Here is a 27,607-nt window from a genome sequence, read left to right on the forward strand (position 1 = left end):
GCTTCTAAACAGCTTCTACTCCCAAATCATAAGAGACCTGAACATTGAATCAAATGACTACCCTACTACTACTAATTGCCCCCCAAACCCTCTTCTATGCTGCTGCTACTCTGTTATTATCTATAGTATAATAGTCACTTTATTAACTCTACCTACATGTACATATTACCTCAACTAACTGGTGCCCATTGACTCTGTACCGGTACCCCCTGTATATAGCCTCCACATTGACTCTGTACCGGTACCCCCTGTATATAGCCTCCACATTGACTCTGTACCGGTACCCCCTGTATATAGCCTCCACATTGACTCTGTACCAGTACCCCCTGTATATAGCCTCCACATTGACTCTGTACTGTTACCCCCTGTATATAGCCTCCACATTGACTCTGTACCGGTACCCCCTGTATATAGCCTCCACATTGACTCTGTACCGGTGCCCCTGTATATAGCCTCCACATTGACTCTGTACCGGTACCCCTGTATATAGCCTCCACATTGACTCTGTACCGGTACCCCCTGTATATAGCCTCCACATTGACTCTGTACCGTACCCCCTGTATATAGCCTCCACATTGACTCTGTACCGGTACCCCCTGTATATAGCCTCCACATTGACTCTGTACCGGTACCCCCCTGTATATAGCCTCCACATTGACTCTGTACCGTAATACCCTGTATATAGCCTCCACATTGACTCTGTACCCCCTGTATATAGCCTCCACATTGACTCTGTACCGGTACCCCTGTATATAGCCTCCACATTGACTCTGTACCCCCTGTATATAGCCTCCACATTGACTCTGTACAGGTACCCCCTGTATATAGCCTCCACATTGACTCTGTACCGGGTACCCCTGTATATAGCCTCCACATTGACTCTGTACCGTAATACCCTGTATATAGCCTCCACATTGACTCTGTACGGTACCCCCTGTATATAGCCTCCACATTGACTCTGTACTGTAATACCCTGTATATAGCCTCCACATTGACTCTGTACCGGTACCCTGTATATAGCCTCCACATTGACTCTGTACCGTAACACCCTGTATATAGCCTCCACATTGACTCTGTACCGTAATACCTGTATAGCCTCCACATTGACTCTGTACCGTAACACCCTGTATATAGCCTCCACATTGACTCTGTACCGTAACACCCTGTATATAGCCTCCCACATTGACTCTGTACCGTAATACCCTGTATATAGCCTCCACATTGACTCTGCACTACCCCCTGTATATAGCCTCCACATTGACTCTGTACCGTAACACCCTGTATATAGCCTCCACATTGACTCTGTACCGTAATACCCTGTATATAGCCTCCACATTGACTCTGTACCGTAATACCCTGTATATAGCCTCCACATTGACTCTGTACCGTAATACCCTGTATATAGCCTCCACATTGACTCTGTACCGGTTACCCCCTGTATATAGCCTCCACATTGACTCTGTACCGTAATACCCTGTATATAGCCTCCACATTGACTCTGTACCGTAATACCCTGTATATAGCCTCCACATTGACTCTGTACCGGTACCCCCTGTATATAGCCTCCACATTGACTCTGTACCGCACCCCCCTGTATATAGCCTCCACATTGACTCTGTACCGTAATACCCTGTATATAGCCTCACATTGACTCTGTACCGGTACCCTGTATATAGCCTCCACATTGACTCTGTACCGTAATACCCTGTATATAGCCTCCACATTGACTCTGTACCGGTACCCCCTGTATATAGCCTCCACATTGACTCTGTACGGTACCTGTATATAGCCTCCATTGACTCTGTACCGTAATACCCTGTATATAGTCTCCACATTGACTCTGTACCGGTAACCCTGTATATAGCCTCCACATTGACTCTGTACCAGTACCCCCTGTATATAGCCTCCACATTGACTCTGTACCAGTACCCCCTGTATATAGCCTCCACATTGACTCTGTACCGGGTACCTCTGTATATGGCCTCCACATTGACTCTGTACCAGTACCCTGTATATAGCCTCCACATTGACTCTGTACCAGTACCCCCTGTATATAGCCTCCACATTGACTCTGTACCAGTACCCCCTGTATATAGCCTCCACATTGACTCTGTACCAGTACCCCCTGTATATAGCCTCCACATTGACTCTGTGCCGGTACCCCCTGTATATGGCCTCCACATTGACTCTGTACTGCACTTGTATATGGCCTCCACATTGACTCTGTACCAGCACCCCTGTATATAGCCTCCACATTGACTCTGTACCGGTACCCCTGTATATAGACTCCACATTGACTCTGTACCGGTACCCCTGTATATAGCCTCCACATTGACTCTGTACCGTATACCTGTATATAGCCTCCACATTGACTCTGTACCGGTACCCCTGTATATAGTCTCCACATTGACTCTGTACCGGTACCCCCTGTATATAGCCTCCACATTGACTCTGTACCGTACCCCTGTATAGTCTCCACATTGACTCTGTACCGGTACCCCCTGTATATAGCCTCCACATTGACTCTGTACCAGTACCCCTGTATATAGCCTCCACATTGACTCTGTACCGGTACCCCTGTATATAGCCTCCACACTGACTCTGTACCGGTACCCCTGTATATAGCCTCCACATTGACTCTGTACCAGTACCCCCTGTATATAGCCTCCACATTGACTCTGTACCGGTACCCCTGTATAAAGCCTCCACACTGACTCTGTACCGGTACCCCTGTATAAAGCCTCCACATTGACTCTGTTCCAGTACCCCTGTATATAGCCTCCACATTGACTCTGTACCGGTACCCCTGTATATAGCCTCCACACTGACTCTATACCGGTACCCCCTGTATATAGCCTCCACATTGACTCTGTACCGGTACCCCCTGTATAAAGCCTCCACATTGACTCTGTACCAGTACCCCCTGTATAAAGCCTCCACACTGACTCTATACCGGTACCCCCTGTATATAGCCTCCACATTGACTCTGTACCGGTACCCTGTATATAGCCTCCACATTGACTCTGTACCGGTACCCTGTATATAGCCTCCACATTGACTCTGTACCGGTACCCCCTGTATATAGCCTCCACATTGACTCTGTACCGGTACCCCCTGTATATAGCCTCCACATTGACTCTGTACCATAATAACCTGTATATAGCCTCCACATTGACTCTGTACCGTAATACCCTGTATATAGCCTCCACATTGACTCTGTACCGTAATACCCTGTATATAGCCTCCACATTGACTCTGTACCGTAATACCCTGTATATAGCCTCCACATTGACTCTGTACGTAATACCTGTATATAGCCTCCACATTGACTCTGTACCGTAATACCCTGTATATAGCCTCCACATTGACTCTGTACCGTAATACCCTGTATAAAGCCTCCACATTGACTCTGTACCGTAATACCCTGTATATAGCCTCCACATTGACTCTGTACCGTAATACCCTGTATAAAGCCTCCACATTGACTCTGTACCGTAATACCCTGTATATAGCCTCCACATTGACTCTGTACCGTAATACCCTGTATATAGCCTCCACATTGACTCTGTACCGTAATACCCTGTATAAAGCCTCCACATTGACTCTGTACCGTAATACCCTGTATATAGCCTCCACATGGACTCTGTACCAGTACCCCCTGTATATAGCCTCCACATTGACTCTGTACCGTAATACCCTGTATATAGCCTCCACATTGACTCTGTACCAGTACCCCCTGTATATAGCCTCCACATTGACTCTGTACCGTAATACCCTGTATAAAGCCTCCACACTGACTCTGTACCAGTTATTTTGCTCTTTAATTGTTACCTTTATCTCTTATTCTTATCTGTATTTTGTTCACTGTGAGGTTGTATTCAGAGCACAATGTTATTTGTCTTGAAGCGGTGGCAGCATCATGTGACAAATAACATTTTATTTGATCTGAAGTAAACATGTTTTGTCAATCGGCTGGAACCCCCCAGTTTATAATGCAGGTTTCAGCACCTCTTAACAGTGTAAAGAAGAACCACCCAGTTTATAATGCAGGTTTCAGCACCTCTTAACAGTGTAAAGAAGAACCACCCAGTTTATAATGCAGGTTTCAGCACCTCTTAACAGTGTAAAGAAGAACCAGATAATCTGAATGTCAAGGTTTCTCATATTCTCACCTGTCACAGTCATCCAGCTCTCTGGTGATTCTCCTTCAGAGTTGGTACACTTGTAGAGGCCTTCATCTGACTTGGATACTGCAGGGATGGTCATCTCTCCTGTAGTCTCAGCCCTGATGAGGGATCCATCTTTGTAGAAATCAGCTGTGAGGTTAGAGAGAGTTACCTGATATCTGCAGCGCAGAGTCACAGAATCTCCCTCAGTCACAGGAAGGGCAGGGCTCTCCAGGATCACAGCTCCATCTGTATATAATATATAAACATCATATATAAACAGGTCTCTCCAGGATCACAGCTCCAACTGTATATAATATATAAACATCATATAAAAACAGGTCTCTCCAGGATCACAGCTCCAACTGTATATAATATATAAACATCATATATAAACAGGTCTCTCCAGGATCACAGCTCCAACTGTATATAATATATAAACATCATATATAAACAGGTCTCTCCAGGATCACAGCTCCAACTGTATATAATATATAAACAGGTCTCTCCAGGATCACAGCTCCATCTGTATATAATATATAAACATCAGATATAAACAGGTCTCTCCAGGATCACAGCTCCAACTGTATATAATATATAAACAGGTCTCTCCAGGATCACAGCTCCATCTGTATATAATATATAAACATCATATATAAACAGGTCTCTCCAGGATCACAGCTCCATCTGTATATAATATATAAACATCATATATAAACAGGTCTCTCCAGGATCACAGCTCCATCTGTATATAATATATAAACAGGTCTCTCCAGGATCACAGCACCATCTGTATATAATATATAAACAGGTCTCTCCAGGATCACAGCTCCAGCTGTATATAATATATAAACATCATATATAAACAGGTCTCTCCAGGATCACAGCTCCATCTGTATATAATATATTAACATCATATATAAACAGGTCTCTCCAGGATCACAGCTCCAGCTGTATATAATATATAAACAGGTCTCTCCAGGATCACAGCACCAGCTGTATATAATATATTAACATCATATATAAACAGGTCTCTCCAGGATCCCAGCTCCAGCTGTATATAATATATAAACAGGTCTCTCCAGGATCACAGCCCCAGCTGTATATAATATATAAACAGGTCTCTCCAGGATCACAGCACCAACTGTATATAATATATAAACAGGTCTCTCCAGGATCACAGCACCAACTGTATATAATATATAAACAGGTCTCTCCAGGATCACAGCTCCATCTGTATATAATATATAAACAGGTCTCTCCAGGATCACAGCTCCAGCTGTATATAATATATAAACAGGTCTCTCCAGGATCACAGCTCCAACTGTATATAATATATAAACATCATATATAAACAGGTCTCTCCAGGATCACAGCTCCATCTGTATATAATATATAAACAGGTCTCTCCAGGATCACAGCTCCAGCTGTATATAATATATAAACAGGTCTCTCCAGGATCACAGCACCAACTGTATATAATATATAAACAGGTCTCTCCAGGATCACAGCTCCAGCTGTATATAATATATTAACATCATATATAAACATAACATCATCTATCTGAAACCAGATGAACCACTAAACACTATAATGTTAGTAGATGGTGTTTGTGGACATACCAGGTACTGTGATGTTGACAGCATTGCTGTGTTCTCCAGACCCAGACTCACACCAGTACACTCCACTGTCTGATGGTATTAGTGACACGTTGCATGAAGACCCTTGTGGTTTTCCCCATTTTCTTCCACAATCTGAACGATCCCCAGAGACTGTGGATCTCTTCGGTCTCCATCCAGCAGAGTCCCCCTGAACCTCACAGCTCAGAGAGACAGACTCATATTTAAAGAACTGAGATCTGTCAGGACTGACACTCAGAGAGTCTGGAACAGAGAGAGAGAAAGAGTGTAGGGGTAGCTAGGGTTAGTGTATGGTAGGTAGGGTTAGTGTAGGGGTAGGTAGGGTTAGTGTAGGGTAGGTAGGGTTAGTGTAGGGGTAGGTAGGGTTAGTGTAGGGGTAGGTAGAGTTAGTGTAGGGTAGGTAGGGTTAGTGTAGGGTAGGTAGGGTTAGTGTAGGGGTAGGTAGGGGTAGGTAGGGTTAGTGTAGGGTAGGTAGAGTTAGTGTAGGGGTAGTGTAGAGTAGGAATGGTTAATGTAAGGGTAGCGTAGGGTTAGTTAAGGGTAGGTAGGGTTAGTGTAGGGTAGGTAGGGTTAGTGTAGGGCAGGTAGGGTTCTGTAGGGTAGGAGGGCCAGTGTAGGGCCAGGCTGGCAGCCATAGTGCAGGGCAGGCAGGGCCAGTGCAGGGTAGGTAGGGCCAGTGCAGGGCAGGCAGGAGCTAGTGCTGGGCAGGCAGGGCCAGTGCAGAGCAGGCAGGGCCAGTGCAGGGGCAGGCAGGGCTCAGTGCAGGGGCAGGCAGAGCCAGTGCAGGGCAGGCAGGGTTAGTGCAGGGCAGGTAGGGTTAGTGTAGGGCAGGTAGGGCAGGCAGGGTTAGTGCAGGGCAGGCAGAGCCAGTGCAGGGGGTGCAGAGCAGGAATGGTTAATGTAAGGGCAGCAGGGTTAGTTAAGGGTAGGCTGGGTAGTGTAGGGCAGGTAGGGTTAGTGTAGGGGTAGGTAGGGTTAGTGTAGGGTAGGAGGGCCAGTGTAGGGCCAGGTTGGTAGGGTTAGTGCAGGGCAGTGTAGGGTTAGTGCAGGGCAGGCAGGGCCAGTGCAGGGCAGGCAGAGCAGTGCTGGGCAGGCAGGGCTAGTGCAGAGCAGGTAGGGCTAGTGCAGGGCAGGCAGGGCCAGTGCAGGGCAGGCAGGGCCAGTGCAGGTCAGGTAGGGCCAGAGCAGGGCAGGTAGGGCCAGAGCAGGGGCATGCAGTGTTATTGCAGGGCAGGCAGCGTTAGTGCATGGCAGGTAGGGCTAGTGCAGGGCAGGCAGGGCTCCAATGTAGGGTAGGTAGGGCCAATGCAGGGCAGGCAGGGCTAGTGCAGGTCAGGTAGGGCCAGAGCAGGGCAGATAGGGCTAGTGCAGGGCAGTGCAGGGCCAGTGCAGGGCAGGCAGGGCTGGTGCAGGGGCAGGCAGGGTTAGTGCAGGGCAGGCAGGGCTAGTGCACCTGCAGGCAGTGCAGTTGCAGGGCAGGCAGGGCTAGTGCAGGCAGGCAGGGCCAGTGTAGGGCAGGCAGGGCCAGTGCAGGGGCAGGCAGGGCCAGTGCAGGGTTAGTATAGGCCAGTGTGGGCAGGCAGGGCCAGTGCAGGGCAGGCAGTGCTAGTGCAGGCCAGGCAGGGCCAGTGCAGGCCAGGCAGGGCCAGTGCAGGGCAGGCAGGGCAGGCAGGGCCAGTGCAGGGCAGGCAGGGCCAGAGCAGGGGCAGGCAGGGCCAGAGCAGGGGCAGGCAGGCCAGTGCAGGGCAGGCAGGGCAGGCAGGGCCAGTGCAGGGCAGGCAGGGCCAGTGCAGGGCAGGCAGGGCCAGTGCAGGGCAGGCAGGGCCAGTGCAGGGCAGGCAGGGCCAGTGCAGGGCAGGCAGGGCCAGTGCAGGGCAGGCAGGGCTAGTGCAGGCATTTTAGAGTTAGAGCAGGGGGCAGGCAGGGCCAGTGCAGGGCAGGCAGGGTTGAGCAGGGCAGGCAGGGTTAGTGCAGGGCATTTAGAGCCAGAGCAGGGGCAGGCAGGGTTAGTGCAGGGGCAGGCAGGGCCAGTGTAGGGCAGGCAGGGCTAGTGTAGGGCAGGCAGGGTTAGTGTAGGGCAGGTAGGGTTAGTGTAGGGCAGGCAGGGTTAGTGTAGGGCAGGTAGGGTTAGTGTAGGGTAGGTAGGGCCAGTGTAGGGCAGGCAGTGCCAGTGTGGGGTAGCCAGAGTTAGTGTAGTGCAGGTAGGGTTAGTGTAGGGGTAGGTAGGGCTAGTGTAGGGGTAGGTAATAATATAATATAATAGAGACAGTAGATCTAGATGCAAACAGAGAGACATCAACGAGAGAGAGTGTTGAGTGGGGTCAGACTATCACTGTAGAGACCGGGAAGAAATGTTACTATTATAGAAGAGGTGATGAATATAGAGAAATGTTACTATTATAGAACAGGTGATGAATATAGAGAAATGTTACTATTATAGAACAGGTGATGAATATAGAGAAATGTTACTATTATAGAACAGGTGATGAATATAGAGAAATGTTACTATTATAGAACAGTTGATGAATATAGATAAATGTTACAATTATAGAACAGATGATGAATATAGATAAATGTTACTATTATAGAACAGGTGATGAATATAGATAAATGTTACTATTATAGATCAGGTGATGAATATAGAGAAATGTTACTATTATAGAACAAGTGATGAATATAGATAAATGTACTCACCTCCACCTTGTCCGAGGCTACAGTATACCAGTGTACTCAACAGCACTGAAACACACAGAGAGAACTATCACTATGGTACATGATGTAAACACTGAAACACACAAAGAGAACTATCACTATGGTACATGATGTAAACACTGAAACACACAGAGAGAACTATCACTATGGTACATGATGTAAACACTGAAACACACAGAGAGAACTATCACTATGGTACATGATGTAAACACTGAAACACACAGAGAGAACTATCACTATGGTACATGATGTAAACACTGAAACACACAGAGAGAACTATCACTATGGTACATGATGTAAACACTGAAACACAGAGAGAGAACTATCACTATGGTACATGATGGAAACACTGAAACACACAGAGATAACTATCACTATGGTACATGATGGAAACACTGAAACACACAGAGAGAACTATCACTATGGTACATGATGTAAACACTGAAACACACAGAGATAACTATCACTATGGTACATGATGTAAACACTGAAACACACAGAGAGAACTATCACTATGGTACATGATGTAAACACTGAAACACACAGAGAACTATCACTATGGTACATGATGGAAACACTGAAACACACAGAGAGAACTATCACTATGGTACATGATGTAAACACTGAAACACACAGAGAGAACTATCACTATGGTACATGATGGAAACACTGAAACACACAGAGAGAACTATCACTATGGTACATGATGTAAACACTGAAATACAGAGAGAGAACTATCACTGTGGTACATGATGTAAACACTGAAACACCACAGTAACAGAGATAACAATTAATAGTATATTGACACATATACATTAATCTAATTAACATAATACAAACAACTGCTATGCAACTATGGAAAGAGGAGACTCTCAGATACAAACTAATATGACCCCACTATGGAAAGAGGAGACTCTCAGCTACAAACTAATATGACCCCACTATGGAAAGGGGAGACTCTCAGATACAAACTAATATGACCCCACTATGGAAAGAGGAGACTCAGCTACAAACTAATATGACCCCACTATGGAAAGGGGAGACTCTCAGATACAAACTAATATGACCCCACTATGGAAAGAGGAGTCTCAGCTACAAACTAATATGACCCCACTATGGAAAGGGGAGACTCTCAGCTACAAACTAATATGACCCCACTATGGAAAGGGGAGACTCTCAGATACAAACTAATATGACCCCACTATGGAAAGGGGAGACTCTCAGATACAAACTAATATGACCCCACTATGGAAAGGGGAGACTCTCAGATACAAACTAATATGACCCCACTATGACCCCACTATGGAAAGGGGAGACTCTCGGCTACAAACTAATATGACCCCACTATGGAAAGAGGAGACTCTCAGCTACAAACTAATATGACCCCACTATGACCCCACTATGGAAAGGGGAGACTCTCAGCTACAAACTAATATGACCCCACTATGGAAAGAGGACTCAGCTACAAACTAATATGACCCCACTATGGAAAGAGGAGACTCTCAGCTACAAACTAATATGACCCCACTATGGAAAGAGGAGACTCTCAGATACAAACTAATATGACCCCACTATGGAAAGAGGAGACTCTCAGCTACAAACTAATATGACCCCATTATGGAAAGAGGAGACTCTCAGCTACAAACTACAATGACCCCACTGTGGAAATAGGAGACTCTCAGCTACAAACTAATATGACCCCACTATGGAAAGAGGAGACTCTCAGCTACAAACTAATATGACCCCACTATGACCCCACTATGGAAAGGGGAGACTCAGATACAAACAAACTAATATGACCCCACGATGGAAAGGGGAGACTCTCAGCTACAAACTAATATGACCCCACTATGGAAAGGGAGACTCAGCTACAAACTAATATGACCCCACTATGACCCCACTATGGAAAGAGGAGACTCTCAGCTACAAACTAATATGACCCCACTGTGGAAAGGGGAGACTCTCAGCTACAAACTAATATGACCCCACTATGGAAAGAGGAGACTCTCAGCTACAAACTATTATGACCCCACTATGGAAAGGGGAGACTCTCAGCTACAAACTGATATTACCCCACTATGGGAAGGGGAGACTCAGGGACGAACTAATATGACCCCACTATGGGAAGGGGAGACTCAGGGACAAACTAATATGACCCCACTATTGAAAGGGGAGACTCAGTTACAAACGAATATGACCCCACTATGGAAAGGGGAGACTCTCAGGTACAAACTAATATGACCCCACTATGGAAAGAGGAGACTCTCAGGTACAAACTAATATGACCCCACTATGGAAAGAGGAGACTCTCAGCTACAAACTGATATTACCCCACTATGGGAAGGGAAGACTCAGGGACAAACTAATATGACCCCACTATGGGAAGGGGAGACTCAGGGACAAACTAATATGACCCCACTATTGAAAGGGGAGACTCAGTTAAAAACGAATATGACCCCACTATGGAAAGGGGAGACTCTCAGGTACAAACTAATATGACCCCACTATGGAAAGAGGAGACTCTCAGCTACAATCTAATATGACCCCACTATGGAAAGAGGAGACTCTCAGATACAAACTAATATGACCCCACTATGGAAAGAGGAGACTCTCAGCTACAAACTAATATGACCCCACTATGGAAAGGGGAGACTCTCAGCTACAAACTAATATGACCCCACAATGGAAAGGGGAGACAGCTACAAACTAATATGACCCCACTATGGAAAGAGGAGACTCTCAGATACAAACTAATATGACCCCACTATGGAAAGAGGAGACTCTCAGATACAAACTAATATGACCCCACTATGGAAAGGAGTCTCAGCTACAAACTAAAATGACCCCACTTTGGAAAGGAGGACTCAGCTACAAACTAATTTGACCCCACTATGGAAATAGGAGACTCTCAGCTACAAACTAACATGACCCCACTATGGAAAGAGGACTCAGCTACAAACTAATATGACCCCATTATGGAAAGAGGAGACTCTCAGCTACAAACTAATATGACCCCACTATGGAAAGAGGAGACTCTCAGCTACAAACTAATATGACCCCACTATGGAAAGAGGACTCAGCTACAAACTAATATGACCCCACTATGGAAAGGGGAGACTCTCAGCTACAAACTAATATGACCCCACTATGGAAAGAGGACTCAGCTACAAACTAATATGACCCCACCATGGAAAGAGGAGACTCTCAGCTACAAACTAACATGACCCCACTATGGAAAGAGGAGTCTCTCAGCTACAAACTAATATGACCCCACTATGGAAAGAGGAGACTCTCAGCTACAAACTAATATGACCCCACTATGGAAAAGGAGACTCTCAGCTACAAACTAATATGACCCCACTATGGAAAGAGGAGACTCAGATACAAACTAATATGACCCCACTATGGAAAGAGGAGACTCAGCTACAAACTAATATGACCCCACTATGGAAAGGGGAGACTCAGATACAAACTAATTTGACCCCACTATGGAAAGAGGAGACTCTCAGATACAAACGAATGTGACCCCACTATGGAAAGGAGTCTCAGCTACAAACTAATGTGACCCCACCATGGAAAGAGGAGACTCCCAGATACAAACTAATATGACCCCACTATGGAAAGGAGAGACTCTCAGCTACAAACTAATATGACCCCACTATGGAAAGAGGAGACTCTCAGGTACAAACTAATATGACCCCACTATGGAAAGAGGAGACTCTCAGCTACAAACTGATATTACCCCACTATGGGAAGGGGAGACTCAGGGACAAACTAATATGACCCCACTATGGGAAGGGGAGACTCAGGGACAAACTAATATGACCCCACTATTGAAAGGGGAGACTCAGTTACAAACGAATATGACCCCACTATGGAAAGGGGAGCCTCTCAGGTACAAACTAATATGACCCCACTATGGAAAGAGGAGACTCTCAGCTACAATCTAATATGACCCCACTATGGAAAGAGGAGACTCTCAGATACAAACTAATATGACCCCACTATGGAAAGAGGAGACTCTCAGCTACAAACTAACATGACCCCACTATGGAAAGAGGACTCAGCTACAAACTAATATGACCCCACTATGGAAAGAGGACTCAGCTACAAACTAATATGACCCCACTATGACCCCACTATGGAAAGAGGAGACTCTCAGCTACAAACTAATATGACCCCACTATGGAAAGAGGAGACTCAGCTACAAACTAATATGACCCCACTATGGAAAGGGGAGACAGCTACAAACTAATATGACCCCACTATGGAAAGAGGAGACTCTCAGATACAAACTAATATGACCCCACTATGGAAAGAGGAGACTCTCAGATACAAACTAATATGACCCCACTATGGAAAGGAGTCTCAGTTACAAACTAAAATGACCCCGCTTTGGAAAGGAGGACTCAGCTACAAACTAATTTGACCCCACTATGGAAAGGGGAGACTCTCAGCTACAAACTAATATGACCCCACTATGGAAAGGAGACTCAGCGAAAAACTAATTTGACCCCACTATGGAAATAGGAGACTCTCAGATTCAAACTAATATGACCCCACTATGGAAAGAGGAGACTCAGCTACAAACTAATATGACCCCACTATGGAAAGAGGAGACTCAGATACAAACTAATATGACCCCACATTGGAAAGAGGAGACTCAGATACAAACTAATATGACCCCACTATGGGAAGAGGAGTCTCTCAGCTACAAACTAATATGACCCCACTATGGGAAGAGGAGACTCTCAGCTACAAACTAATATGACCCCACTATGGAAAGGAGACTCAGCTACAAACTAAAATGACCCCACTTTGGAAAGGAGGACTCAGCTACAAACTAATTTGACCCCACTATGGAAATAGGAGACTCTCAGCTACAAACTAACATGACCCCACTATGGAAAGAGGACTCAGCTACAAACTAATATGACCCCATTATGGAAAGAGGAGACTCTCAGCTACAAACTAATATGACCCCACTATGGAAAGAGGAGACTCTCAGCTACAAACTAATATGACCCCACTATGGAAAGAGGACTCAGCTACAAACTAATATGACCCCACTATGGAAAGGGGAGACTCTCAGCTACAAACTAATATGACCCCACTATGGAAAGAGGACTCAGCTACAAACTAATATGACCCCACCATGGAAAGAGGAGACTCTCAGCTACAAACTAACATGACCCCACTATGGAAAGAGGAGTCTCTCAGCTACAAACTAATATGACCCCACTATGGAAAGAGGAGACTCTCAGCTACAAACTAATATGACCCCACTATGGAAAAAGGAGACTCTCAGCTACAAACTAATATGACCCCACTATGGAAAGAGGAGACTCAGATACAAACTAATATGACCCCACTATGGAAAGAGGAGACTCAGCTACAAACTAATATGACCCCACTATGGAAAGGGGAGACTCAGATACAAACTAATTTGACCCCACTATGGAAAGAGGAGACTCTCAGATACAAACGAATGTGACCCCACTATGGAAAGGAGTCTCAGCTACAAACTAATGTGACCCCACCATGGAAAGAGGAGACTCCCAGATACAAACTAATATGACCCCACTATGGAAAGGAGAGACTCTCAGCTACAAACTAATATGACCCCACTATGGAAAGAGGAGACTCTCAGGTACAAACTAATATGACCCCACTATGGAAAGAGGAGACTCTCAGCTACAAACTGATATTACCCCACTATGGGAAGGGGAGACTCAGGGACAAACTAATATGACCCCACTATGGGAAGGGGAGACTCAGGGACAAACTAATATGACCCCACTATTGAAAGGGGAGACTCAGTTACAAACGAATATGACCCCATTATGGAAAGAGGAGACTCTCAGCTACAAACTAATATGACCCCACTATGGAAAGAGGAGACTCTCAGCTACAAACTAATATGACCCCACTATGGAAAGAGGACTCAGCTACAAACTAATATGACCCCACTATGGAAAGGGGAGACTCTCAGCTACAAACTAATATGACCCCACTATGGAAAGAGGACTCAGCTACAAACTAATATGACCCCACCATGGAAAGAGGAGACTCTCAGCTACAAACTAACATGACCCCACTATGGAAAGAGGAGTCTCTCAGCTACAAACTAATATGACCCCACTATGGAAAGAGGAGACTCTCAGCTACAAACTAATATGACCCCACTATGGAAAAAGGAGACTCTCAGCTACAAACTAATATGACCCCACTATGGAAAGAGGAGACTCAGATACAAACTAATATGACCGCACTATGGAAAGAGGAGACTCAGCTACAAACTAATATGACCCCACTATGGAAAGGGGAGACTCAGATACAAACTAATTTGACCCCACTATGGAAAGAGGAGACTCTCAGATACAAACGAATGTGACCCCACTATGGAAAGGAGTCTCAGCTACAAACTAATGTGACCCCACCATGGAAAGAGGAGACTCCCAGATACAAACTAATATGACCCCACTATGGAAAGGAGAGACTCTCAGCTACAAACTAATATGACCCCACTATGGAAAGAGGAGACTCTCAGGTACAAACTAATATGACCCCACTATGGAAAGAGGAGACTCTCAGCTACAAACTGATATTACCCCACTATGGGAAGGGGAGACTCAGGGACAAACTAATATGACCCCACTATGGGAAGGGGAGACTCAGGGACAAACTAATATGACCCCACTATTGAAAGGGGAGACTCAGTTACAAACGAATATGACCCCACTATGGAAAGGGGAGCCTCTCAGGTACAAACTAATATGACCCCACTATGGAAAGAGGAGACTCTCAGCTACAATCTAATATGACCCCACTATGGAAAGAGGAGACTCTCAGATACAAACTAATATGACCCCACTATGGAAAGAGGAGACTCTCAGCTACAAACTAACATGACCCCACTATGGAAAGAGGACTCAGCTACAAACTAATATGACCCCACTATGGAAAGAGGACTCAGCTACAAACTAATATGACCCCACTATGACCCCACTATGGAAAGAGGAGACTCTCAGCTACAAACTAATATGACCCCACTATGGAAAGGGGAGACTCTCAGCTACAAACTAATATGACCCCACAATGGAAAGGGGAGACAGCTACAAACTAATATGACCCCACTATGGAAAGAGGAGACTCTCAGATACAAACTAATATGACCCCACTATGGAAAGAGGAGACTCTCAGATACAAACTAATATGACCCCACTATGGAAAGGAGTCTCAGTTACAAACTAAAATGACCCCGCTTTGGAAAGGAGGACTCAGCTACAAACTAATTTGACCCCACTATGGAAAGGGGAGACTCTCAGCTACAAACTAATATGACCCCACTATGGAAAGGAGACTCAGCGAAAAACTAATTTGACCCCACTATGGAAATAGGAGACTCTCAGATTCAAACTAATATGACCCCACTATGGAAAGAGGAGACTCAGCTACAAACTAATATGACCCCACTATGGAAAGAGGAGACTCAGATACAAACTAATATGACCCCACATTGGAAAGAGGAGACTCAGATACAAACTAATATGACCCCACTATGGGAAGAGGAGTCTCTCAGCTACAAACTAATATGACCCCACTATGGGAAGAGGAGACTCTCAGCTACAAACTAATATGACCCCACTATGGAAAGGAGACTCAGCTACAAACTAATATGACCCCACTATGGAAAGAGGAGACTCAGCTATAAACTAATATGACCCCACTATGGAAAGAGGATTCAGCTACAAACTAATATGACCCCACTATGACCCCACTATGGAAAGAGGAGACTCTCAGCTACAAACTAACATGACCCCACTATGGAAAGAGGACTCAGCTACAAACTAATATGACCCCACTATGACCCCACTATGGAAAGAGGAGACTCTCAGCTACAAACTAATATGACCCCACTATGGAAAGAGGAGACTCAGCTACAAACTAATATGACCCCACTATGGAAAGAGGAGACTCAGATACAAACTAATATGACCCCACATTGGAAAGAGGAGACTCAGATACAAACTAATATGACCCCACTATGGGAAGAGGAGACTCTCAGCTACAAACTAATATGACCCCACTATGGGAAGAGGAGACTCTCAGCTACAAACTAATATGACCCCACTATGGAAAGGAGACTCAGCTACAAACTAATATGACCCCACTATGGAAAGGGGAGACTCAGCTATAAACTAATATGACCCCACTATGGAAAGAGGACTCAGCTACAAACTAATATGACCCCACTATGACCCCACTATGGAAAGAGGAGACTCTCAGCTACAAACTAATATGACCCCACTATGGAAAGAGGAGACTCAGCTACAAACTAATATGACCCCACTATGGAAAGAGGAGACTCAGATACAAACTAATATGACCCCACATTGGAAAGAGGAGACTCAGATACAAACTAATATGACCCCACTATGGGAAGAGGAGACTCTCAGCTACAAACTAACATGACCCCACTATGGAAAGAGGACTCAGCTACAAACTAATATGACCCCACTATGGAAAGAGGACTCAGCTACAAACTAATATGACCCCACTTTGGAAAGGAGGACTCAGCTACAAACTAATTTGACCCAACTATGGAAATAGGAGACTCTCAGCTACAAACTAACATGACCCCACTATGGAAAGAGGACTCAGCTACAAACTAATATGACCCCACTATGGAAAGAGGACTCAGCTACAAACTAATATGACCCCACTATGGAAAGGGGAGACTCTCAGCTACAAACTAATATGACCCCACTATGGAAAGAGGACTCAGCTACAAACTAATATGACCCCACCATGGAAAGAGGAGACTCTCAGCTACAAACTAACATGACCCCACTATGGAAAGAGGAGTCTCTCAGCTACAAACTAATATGACCCCACTATGGAAAGAGGAGACTCTCAGCTACAAACTAATATGACCCCACTATGGAAAGAGGAGACTCTCAGCTACAATCTAATATGACCCCACTATGGAAAGAGGAGACTCTCAGATACAAACTAATATGACCCCACTATGGAAAGAGGAGACTCTCAGCTACAAACTAATATGACCCCACTATGGAAAGGGGAGACTCTCAGCTACAAACTAATATGACCCCACAATGGAAAGGGGAGACAGCTACAAACTAATATGACCCCACTATGGAAAGAGGAGACTCTCAGATACAAACTAATATGACCCCACTATGGAAAGAGGAGACTCTCAGATACAAACTAATATGACCCCACTATGGAAAGGAGTCTCAGCTACAAACTAAAATGACCCCACTTTGGAAAGGAGGACTCAGCTACAAACTAATATGACCCCACTATGGAAAGGGGAGACTCTCAGCTACAAACTAATATGACCCCACTATGGAAAGAGGACTCAGCTACAAACTAATATGACCCCACCATGGAAAGAGGAGACTCTCAGCTACAAACTAACATGACCCCACTATGGAAAGAGGAGTCTCTCAGCTACAAACTAATATGACCCCACTATGGAAAGAGGAGACTCTCAGCTACAAACTAATATGACCCCACTATGGAAAAAGGAGACTCTCAGCTACAAACTAATATGACCCCACTATGGAAAGAGGAGACTCAGATACAAACTAATATGACCCCACTATGGAAAGAGGAGACTCAGCTACAAACTAATATGACCCCACTATGGAAAGGGGAGACTCAGATACAAACTAATTTGACCCCACTATGGAAAGAGGAGACTCTCAGATACAAACGAATGTGACCCCACTATGGAAAGGAGTCTCAGCTACAAACTAATGTGACCCCACCATGGAAAGAGGAGACTATACAAACTAATATGACCCCACTATGGAAAGGAGAGACTCTCAGCTACAAACTAATATGACCCCACTATGGAAAGAGGAGACTCTCAGGTACAAACTAATATGACCCCACTATGGAAAGAGGAGACTCTCAGCTACAAACTGATATTACCCCACTATGGGAAGGGGAGACTCAGGGACAAACTAATATGACCCCACTATGGGAAGGGGAGACTCAGGGACAAACTAATATGACCCCACTATTGAAAGGAGACTCAGTTACAAACGAATATGACCCCACTATGGAAAGGGGAGCCTCTCAGGTACAAACTAATATGACCCCACTATGGAAAGAGGAGACTCTCAGCTACAATCTAATATGACCCCACTATGGAAAGAGGAGACTCTCAGATACAAACTAATATGACCCCACTATGGAAAGAGGAGACTCTCAGCTACAAACTAACATGACCCCACTATGGAAAGAGGACTCAGCTACAAACTAATATGACCCCACTATGGAAAGAGGACTCAGCTACAAACTAATATGACCCCACTATGACCCCACTATGGAAAGAGGAGACTCTCAGCTACAAACTAATATGACCCCACTATGGAAAGAGGAGACTCAGCTACAAACTAATATGACCCCACTATGGAAAGGGGAGACTCTCAGCTACAAACTAATATGACCCCACAATGGAAAGGGGAGACAGCTACAAACTAATATGACCCCACTATGGAAAGAGGAGACTCTCAGATACAAACTAATATGACCCCACTATGGAAAGAGGAGACTCTCAGATACAAACTAATATGACCCCACTATGGAAAGGAGTCTCAGTTACAAACTAAAATGACCCCGCTTTGGAAAGGAGGACTCAGCTACAAACTAATTTGACCCCACTATGGAAAGGGGAGACTCTCAGCTACAAACTAATATGACCCCACTATGGAAAGGAGACTCAGCGAAAAACTAATTTGACCCCACTATGGAAATAGGAGACTCTCAGATTCAAACTAATATGACCCCACTATGGAAAGAGGAGACTCAGCTACAAACTAATATGACCCCACTATGGAAAGAGGAGACTCAGATACAAACTAATATGACCCCACATTGGAAAGAGGAGACTCAGATACAAACTAATATGACCCCACTATGGGAAGAGGAGTCTCTCAGCTACAAACTAATATGACCCCACTATGGGAAGAGGAGACTCTCAGCTACAAACTAATATGACCCCACTATGGAAAGGAGACTCAGCTACAAACTAATATGACCCCACTATGGAAAGAGGAGACTCAGCTATAAACTAATATGACCCCACTATGGAAAGAGGATTCAGCTACAAACTAATATGACCCCACTATGACCCCACTATGGAAAGAGGAGACTCTCAGCTACAAACTAACATGACCCCACTATGGAAAGAGGACTCAGCTACAAACTAATATGACCCCACTATGACCCCACTATGGAAAGAGGAGACTCTCAGCTACAAACTAATATGACCCCACTATGGAAAGAGGAGACTCAGCTACAAACTAATATGACCCCACTATGGAAAGAGGAGACTCAGATACAAACTAATATGACCCCACATTGGAAAGAGGAGACTCAGATACAAACTAATATGACCCCACTATGGGAAGAGGAGACTCTCAGCTACAAACTAATATGACCCCACTATGGGAAGAGGAGACTCTCAACTACAAACTAATATGACCCCACTATGGAAAGGAGACTCAGCTACAAACTAATATGACCCCACTATGGAAAGGGGAGACTCAGCTATAAACTAATATGACCCCACTATGGAAAGAGGACTCAGCTACAAACTAATATGACCCCACTATGACCCCACTATGGAAAGAGGAGACTCTCAGCTACAAACTAATATGACCCCACTATGGAAAGAGGAGACTCAGCTACAAACTAATATGACCCCACTATGGAAAGAGGAGACTCAGATACAAACTAATATGACCCCACATTGGAAAGAGGAGACTCAGATACAAACTAATATGACCCCACTATGGGAAGAGGGAGACTCTCAGCTACAAACTAACATGACCCCACTATGGAAAGAGGACTCAGCTACAAACTAATATGACCCCACTATGGAAAGAGGACTCAGCTACAAACTAATATGACCCCACTTTGGAAAGGAGACTCAGCTACAAACTAATTTGACCCCACTATGGAAATAGGAGACTCTCAGCTACAAACTAACATGACCCCACTATGGAAAGAGGACTCAGCTACAAACTAATATGACCCCACTATGGAAAGAGGACTCAGCTACAAACTAATATGACCCCACTATGGAAAGGGGAGACTCTCAGCTACAAACTAATATGACCCCACTATGGAAAGAGGACTCAGCTACAAACTAATATGACCCCACCATGGAAAGAGGAGACTCTCAGCTACAAACTAACATGACCCCACTATGGAAAGAGGAGACTCTCAGCTACAAACTAATATGACCCCACTATGGAAAGAGGAGACTCTCAGCTACAAACTAATATGACCCCACTATGGAAAAAGGAGACTCTCAGCTACAAACTAATATGACCCCACTATGGAAAGAGGAGACTCAGATACAAACTAATATGACCCCACTATGGAAAGAGGAGACTCAGCTACAAACTAATATGACCCCACTAGGACACTATGGAAAGGGGAGACTCAGATACAAACTAATTTGACCCCACTATGGAAAGAGGAGACTCTCAGATACAAACTAATATGACCCCACTATGGAAAGGAGACTCTCAGCTACAAACTAATGTGACCCCACCATGGAAAGAGGAGACTCCCAGATACAAACTAATATGACCCCACTATGGAAAGGAGAGACTCTCAGCTACAAACTAATATGACCCCACTATGGAAAGAGGAGACTCTCAGGTACAAACTAATATGACCCCACTATGGAAAGAGGAGACTCTCAGCTACAAACTAATATGACCCCACTATGGAAAGGGGAGACTCAGGGACAAACTAATATGACCCCACTATGGGAAGGGGAGACTCAGGGACAAACTAATATGACCCCACTATTGAAAGGGGAGACTCAGCTACAAACGAATATGACCCCACTATGGAAAGGGGAGACTCTCAGGTACAAACTAATATGACCCCACTATGGAAAGAGGAGACTCTCAGCTACAAACTAATATGACCCCACTATGGAAAGAGGAGACTCTCAGATACAAACTAATATGACCCCACTATGGAAAGAGACTCAGACAAACTAATATGACCCCAGGAAAGAGGAGACTACAAACTAATATGACCCCACAATGGAAAGGGAGACAGCTACAAACTAATATGACCCCACTATGGAAAGGGAGACTCAGCTACAAACTAATATGACCCCACTATGGAAAGGAGGAGACTCAGCTACAAACTAATATGACCCCACTATGGAAAGAGGAGACTCTCAGCTACAAACTAATATGACCCCACTATGGAAAGGAGTCTCAGCTACAAACTAATATGACCCCACAAACTATGGAAAGGAGGAGACTCTCAGATACAAACTAATATGACCCCACTCAGCTACAAACTGGAAAGGAAAGAGGAGACTCAGCTACAAACTAATATGACCCCACTATGGAAAGAGGAGACTCTCAGCTACAAACTAATATGACCCCACTATGGAAAGAGGAGACTCAGCTACAAACTAATATGACCCCAGGAAAGGGAGACTCAGCACAAACTAATATGACCCCACTATGGAAAGGGAGACTCAAACTAATATGACCCCACTATGGACAAAAACTAATATGACCCCACTATGGAAAGAGGAGACTCAGCTACAAACTAATATGACCCCACTATGGAAAGGGGAGACTCTCAGCTACAAACTAATATGACCCCACTATGGAAAGAGGAGACTCTCAGCTACAAACTAATATGACCCCACTATGGAAAGAGGAGACTCAGCTACAAACTAATGACCCCACTATGGAAAGAGGAGACTCAGCTACAGACTACAAACTAATATGACCCCACTATGGAAAGAGGAGACTCTCAGCTACAAACTAATATGACCCCACTATGGAAAGACTCTCAGGACCCCACTATGAAAGGAGACTCAGCTACAAACTAATATGACCCCACTATGGAAAGAGGAGACTCAGCTACAAACCCCATATGACCCCACTATGGAAAGAGGAGACTCAGCTACAAACTAATATGACCCCACTATGGAAAGAGGACTCAGCTACAAACTAATATGACCCCACTATGGAAAGAGGAGACTCTCAGCTACAAACTAATATGAACTATGACCCCACTATGGAAAGAGGAGACTCAGCTACAAACTAATATGACCCCATGACCTCAGCTACAAACTAATATGACCCCACTATGAAAGAGGAGACTCAGCTACAAACTAATATGACCCCACTATGGAAAGAGGAGACTCTCAGATACAAACTAATATGACCCCACTATGGAAAGAGGAGACTCTCAGATACAAACTAATATGACCCCACTATGGAAAGAGGAGACTCAGATACAAACTAATATGACCCCACTATGGAAAGGAGAGACTCTCAGCTACAAACTAATATGACCCCACTATGGAAAGAGGAGACTCAGATACAAACTAATATGACCCCACTATGGAAAGAGGAGACTCAGATACAAACTAATATGACCCCACTATGGAAAGAGGAGACTCTCAGCTACAAACTAATATGACCCCACTATGGAAAGAGGAGACTCTCAGCTACAAACTAATATGACCCCACTATGGAAAGGGAGACTCAGCTACAAACTAATATGACCCCACTATGGAAAGAGGAGACTAATATGACCCCACTATGGAAAGAGGACTCAGCGACAAACTAATATGACCCCAATATGGAAAGGGGAGACTCAGCTACAAACTAATATGACCCCACTATGGAAAGAGGAGACTCTCAGCTACAAACTAATATGACCCCACTATGGAAAGAGGAGACTCAGCTACAAACTAATATGACCCCACTATGGAAAGAGGAGACTCAGATACAAACTAATATGACCCCACATTGGATGGAAAGAGGAGACTCTCAGCTACAAACTAATATGACCCCACTATGGAAAGAGGAGACTCTCAGCTCAGCTACAAACTAATATGACCCCACTATGGAAAGAGGAGACTCTCAGCTACAAACTAATATGACCCCACTATGGAAAGAGGAGACTCAGCTACAAACTAATATGACCCCACTATGGAAAGAGGAGACTCAGATACAAACTAATATGACCCCACTATGGAAAGAGGAGACTCAGCTACAAACTAATATGACCCCACTATGGAAAGGACCTCAGCTAAAAACTAATATGACCCCACTGGAAAGAGGAGACTCTCAGCTACAAACTAATATGACCCCACTATGGAAAGAGGAGACTCAGCTACAAACTAACTATGACTAATATGACCCCACTATGGAAAGAGGAGACTCTCAGCTACAAACTAATATGACCCCACTATGGAAAGAGGAGACTCTCAGCTACAAACTAATATGACCCCACTATGGAAAGAGGAGACTCTCAGCTACAAACTAATATGACCCCACTAAAGGAAAGACCCCACTATGGAAAGAGACTCAGCTACAAACTAATATGACCCCACTATGGAAAGAGGACTCAGCTACAAACTAATATGACCCCACTATGACCCCACTATGGAAAGAGGAGACTCTCAGCTACAAACTAATATGACCCCACTATGGAAAGAGGAGACTCAGCTACAAACTAATATGACCCCACTATGGAAAGAGGAGACTCAGCTACAAACTAATATGACCCCACTATGGAAAGGGGAGACTCTCAGCTACAAACTAACATGACCCCACTATGGAAAAGAGGAGACTCTCAGCTGACCCCACTATGGAAAGAGGAGACTCTCAGCTACAAACTAATATGACCCCACTATGGAAATCTCAGCTACAAACTAATATGACCTCAGCTACAAACTAATATGACCCCACTATGGAAAGAGGAGACTCAGATACAAACTAATATGACCCCACTATGGAAAGAGGAGACTCAGCTACAAACTAATATGACCCCACTATGGAAAGAGGAGACTCAGATACAAACTAATATGACCCCACTATGGAAAAGAAAGAGGAGACTCAGCTACAAACTAATATGACCCCACTATGGAAAGGGAGACTCAGCTACAAACTAATATGACCCCACTATGGAAAGGGAGACTCAGCTACAAACTAATATGACCCCACTATGGAAAGAGGAGACTCTCAGCTAAAACTAATATGACCCCACTATGGAAAGAGGAGACTCTCAGCTACAAACTAATATGACCCCACTGGACTCACTATGGAAAGGAAAAGGGAGACTCTCAGCTACAAAACTAATATGACCCCACTATGGAAAGAGGAGACTCAGCTACAAACTAATATGACCCCACTATGGAAAGAGGAGACTCTCAGCTACAAACTAATATGACCCCACTATGGAAAGAGGAGACTCAGCTACAAACTAATATGACCCCACTATGGAAAGAGGGAGACTCTCATGACCCCACTATGGAAAGAGGAGACTCAGCTACAAACTAATATGACCCCACTATGGAAAGAGGAGACTCAGATACAAACTAATATGGCCTACTAGACCCCAAACTAATATGACCCCACTATGGAAAGAGGAGACTCAGCTACAAACTAATATGACCCCACTATGGAAAGAGGAGACTCTCAGCTACAAACTAATATGACCCCACTATGGAAAGAGGAGACTCTCAGCTACAAACTAATATGACCCCACTATGGAAAGAGGAACTCAGCTACAAACTAATATGACCCCACTATGGAAAGACTCAGCTACAAACTACAAACTAATATGACCCCACTATGGAAAGGAGGAGACTCAGCTACAAACTAATATGACCCCACTATGGAAAGAGGAGACTCAGACCCCACTATGGAAAGAGGAGACTCAGCTACAAACTAATATGACCCCACTATGGAAAGAGGAGACTCTCAGCTACAAACTAATATGACCCCACTATGGAAGGGGAGACTCTCAGCTACAAACCTATGGAAAGGGAGACTCTCAGCTACAAAAAAGAGAGACTCAGCTACAAACTGACCCCACTATGGAAAGAAGAGGAGACTCCCCAGCTACAAACTAATATGACCCACTATGGAAAGAGGAGACTCTCAGCTACAAACTAACCCCATGACCCTACAAACTAATATGGAATGGAAAGAGGAGACTCAGCTGGAAAGGAGACTCAGCTACAAACTAATATGACCCCACTATGGAAAGAGGACTCAGCTACAAACTAATATGACCCCACTATGACCCCACTATGGAAAGAGGAGACTCTCAGCTACAAACTAATATGACCCCACTATGGAAAGAGGAGACTCAGCTACAAACTAATATGACCCCACAAAAGAGGAGACTCAGATACCCCACTATGGAAAGGGGAGACTCAGCTACAAACTAATATGACCCCACTATGGAAAGAGGAGACTCTCAGCTACAAACTAATATGACCCCACTATGGAAGAGGAGACTCTCAGCTACAAACTCAAAATGACCCCACTATGGAAAGAGAGACTCAGCTACAAACTAATATGACCCCACTATGGAAAGAGGAGACTCTCAGCTACAAACTAATATGACCCCACTATGGAAAGAGAGACTCAGACCCCACAAACTAAACTGACCCCACTATGACCCCACTATGGAAAGAGGAGACTCTCAGCTACAAACTAATATGACCCCACTATGGAAAGAGGAGACTCTCAGCTACAAACTAATATGACCCCACTATGGAAAGACCCCACTATGACTCAGCTACAAACTAATATGACCCCACTAATATGACCCAGCTACAAACTAATATGACCCCACTATGGAAAGAGGAGACCCCACTAGGAAAGAGGAGACTCACAAACTAATATGACCCCACTATGGAAAGAGGAGACTCTCAGCTACAAACTAATATGACCCCACTATGGAAAGCTACAAACTAATATGACCCCACTATGGAAAGAGGAGACTCTCAGCTACAAACTAATATGACCCCACTATGGAAAGAGGAGACTCAGATACAAACTAATATGACCCCAATATGGAAAGAGGAGACTCAGCTACAAACTAATATGACCCCACTATGGAAAGGGGAGACTCTCAGCTACAAACTAATATGACCCCACTATGGAAAGGAGACTCAGCGAAAAACTAATTTGACCCCACTATGACCCCACAAACTAATATGACCCCACTGGAAAGAGGACTCAGCTACAAACTAATATGACCCCACTATGGAAAGAGGAGATACTCCTACAAACTAATGGGAAAGAGGAGACTCTCAGCTACAAACTAATATGACCCCACTATGGAAAGAGGAGACTCAGCTACAAACTAATATGACCCCACTATGGAAAGAGGAGACTCAGATACAAACTAATATGACCCCACATTGGAAAGAGGAGACTCAGATACAAACTAATATGACCCCACTATGGGAAGAGGAGACTCTCAGCTACAAACTAATATGACCCCACTATGGGAAGAGGAGACTCTCAGCTACAAACTAATATGACCCCACTATGGAAAGGAGACTCAGCTACAAACTAATATGACCCCACTATGACCCCACTATGGAAAGAGGAGACTCTCAGCTACAAACTAATATGACCCCACTATGGAAAGAGGAGACTCTCAGCTACAAACTAACATGACCCCACTATGGAAAGAGGACTCAGCTACAAACTAATATGACCCCACTATGGAAAGAGGACTCAGCTACAAACTAATACTATGACTACTATGGAAAGAGGAGACTCTCAGCTACAAACTAATATGACCCCACTATGGAAAGAGGAGACTCAGCTACAAACTAATATGACCCCACTATGGAAAGGGGAGACTCTCAGCTACAAACTAATATGACCCCACAATGGAAAGGGGAGACAGCTACAAACTAATATGACCCCACTATGGAAAGAGGAGACTCTCAGATACAAACTAATATGACCCCACTATGGAAAGGACTCTCAGCTACAAACTAATATGACCCCACTATGGAAAGAGAGACTCAGCTACAAACTAATATGACCCCACTATGGAAAGGGAGACTCTCAGCTACAAAGACTAATATGACCCCACTATGGAAAGAGGAGACTCAGCTACAAACTAATATGACCCCACTATGGAAAGGAGACTCTCAGCTACAAACTAATATGACCCCACTAAAATGACCTAATATGACCCCACTATGGAAAGAGGAGACTCAGATACAAACTAATATGA

General features: G+C 44.6%; 2 protein-coding genes across 3 annotated transcripts in view; both read right to left on the reverse strand.

Annotated features, from left to right (window-relative positions):
* Positions 1 to 27,607, reverse strand: part of LOC115118359 (butyrophilin-like protein 10) — an 804,641-nt gene that overhangs the window by 32,091 nt on the left and 744,943 nt on the right. The window lies entirely within an intron of this gene.
* Positions 1 to 27,607, reverse strand: part of LOC135574210 (Fc receptor-like protein 5) — a 54,293-nt gene that overhangs the window by 10,350 nt on the left and 16,336 nt on the right. For both annotated transcript variants that reach the window (XM_065025140.1, XM_065025139.1), the window contains exons 2-4: positions 8,501 to 8,545; positions 5,789 to 6,049; positions 4,173 to 4,415 (exon numbers count right to left, since the gene is read on the reverse strand). In XM_065025140.1, the coding sequence (XP_064881212.1) occupies positions 4,173 to 4,415; positions 5,789 to 6,049; positions 8,501 to 8,545 (549 nt within the window). The remainder of the gene's footprint in view (positions 1 to 4,172; positions 4,416 to 5,788; positions 6,050 to 8,500; positions 8,546 to 27,607) is intronic.

The sequence above is a fragment of the Oncorhynchus nerka genome, linkage group LG12 (genome assembly GCF_034236695.1).
Source record: "Oncorhynchus nerka isolate Pitt River linkage group LG12, Oner_Uvic_2.0, whole genome shotgun sequence".
Classification (NCBI taxonomy): Eukaryota; Metazoa; Chordata; class Actinopteri; order Salmoniformes; family Salmonidae; genus Oncorhynchus; species Oncorhynchus nerka.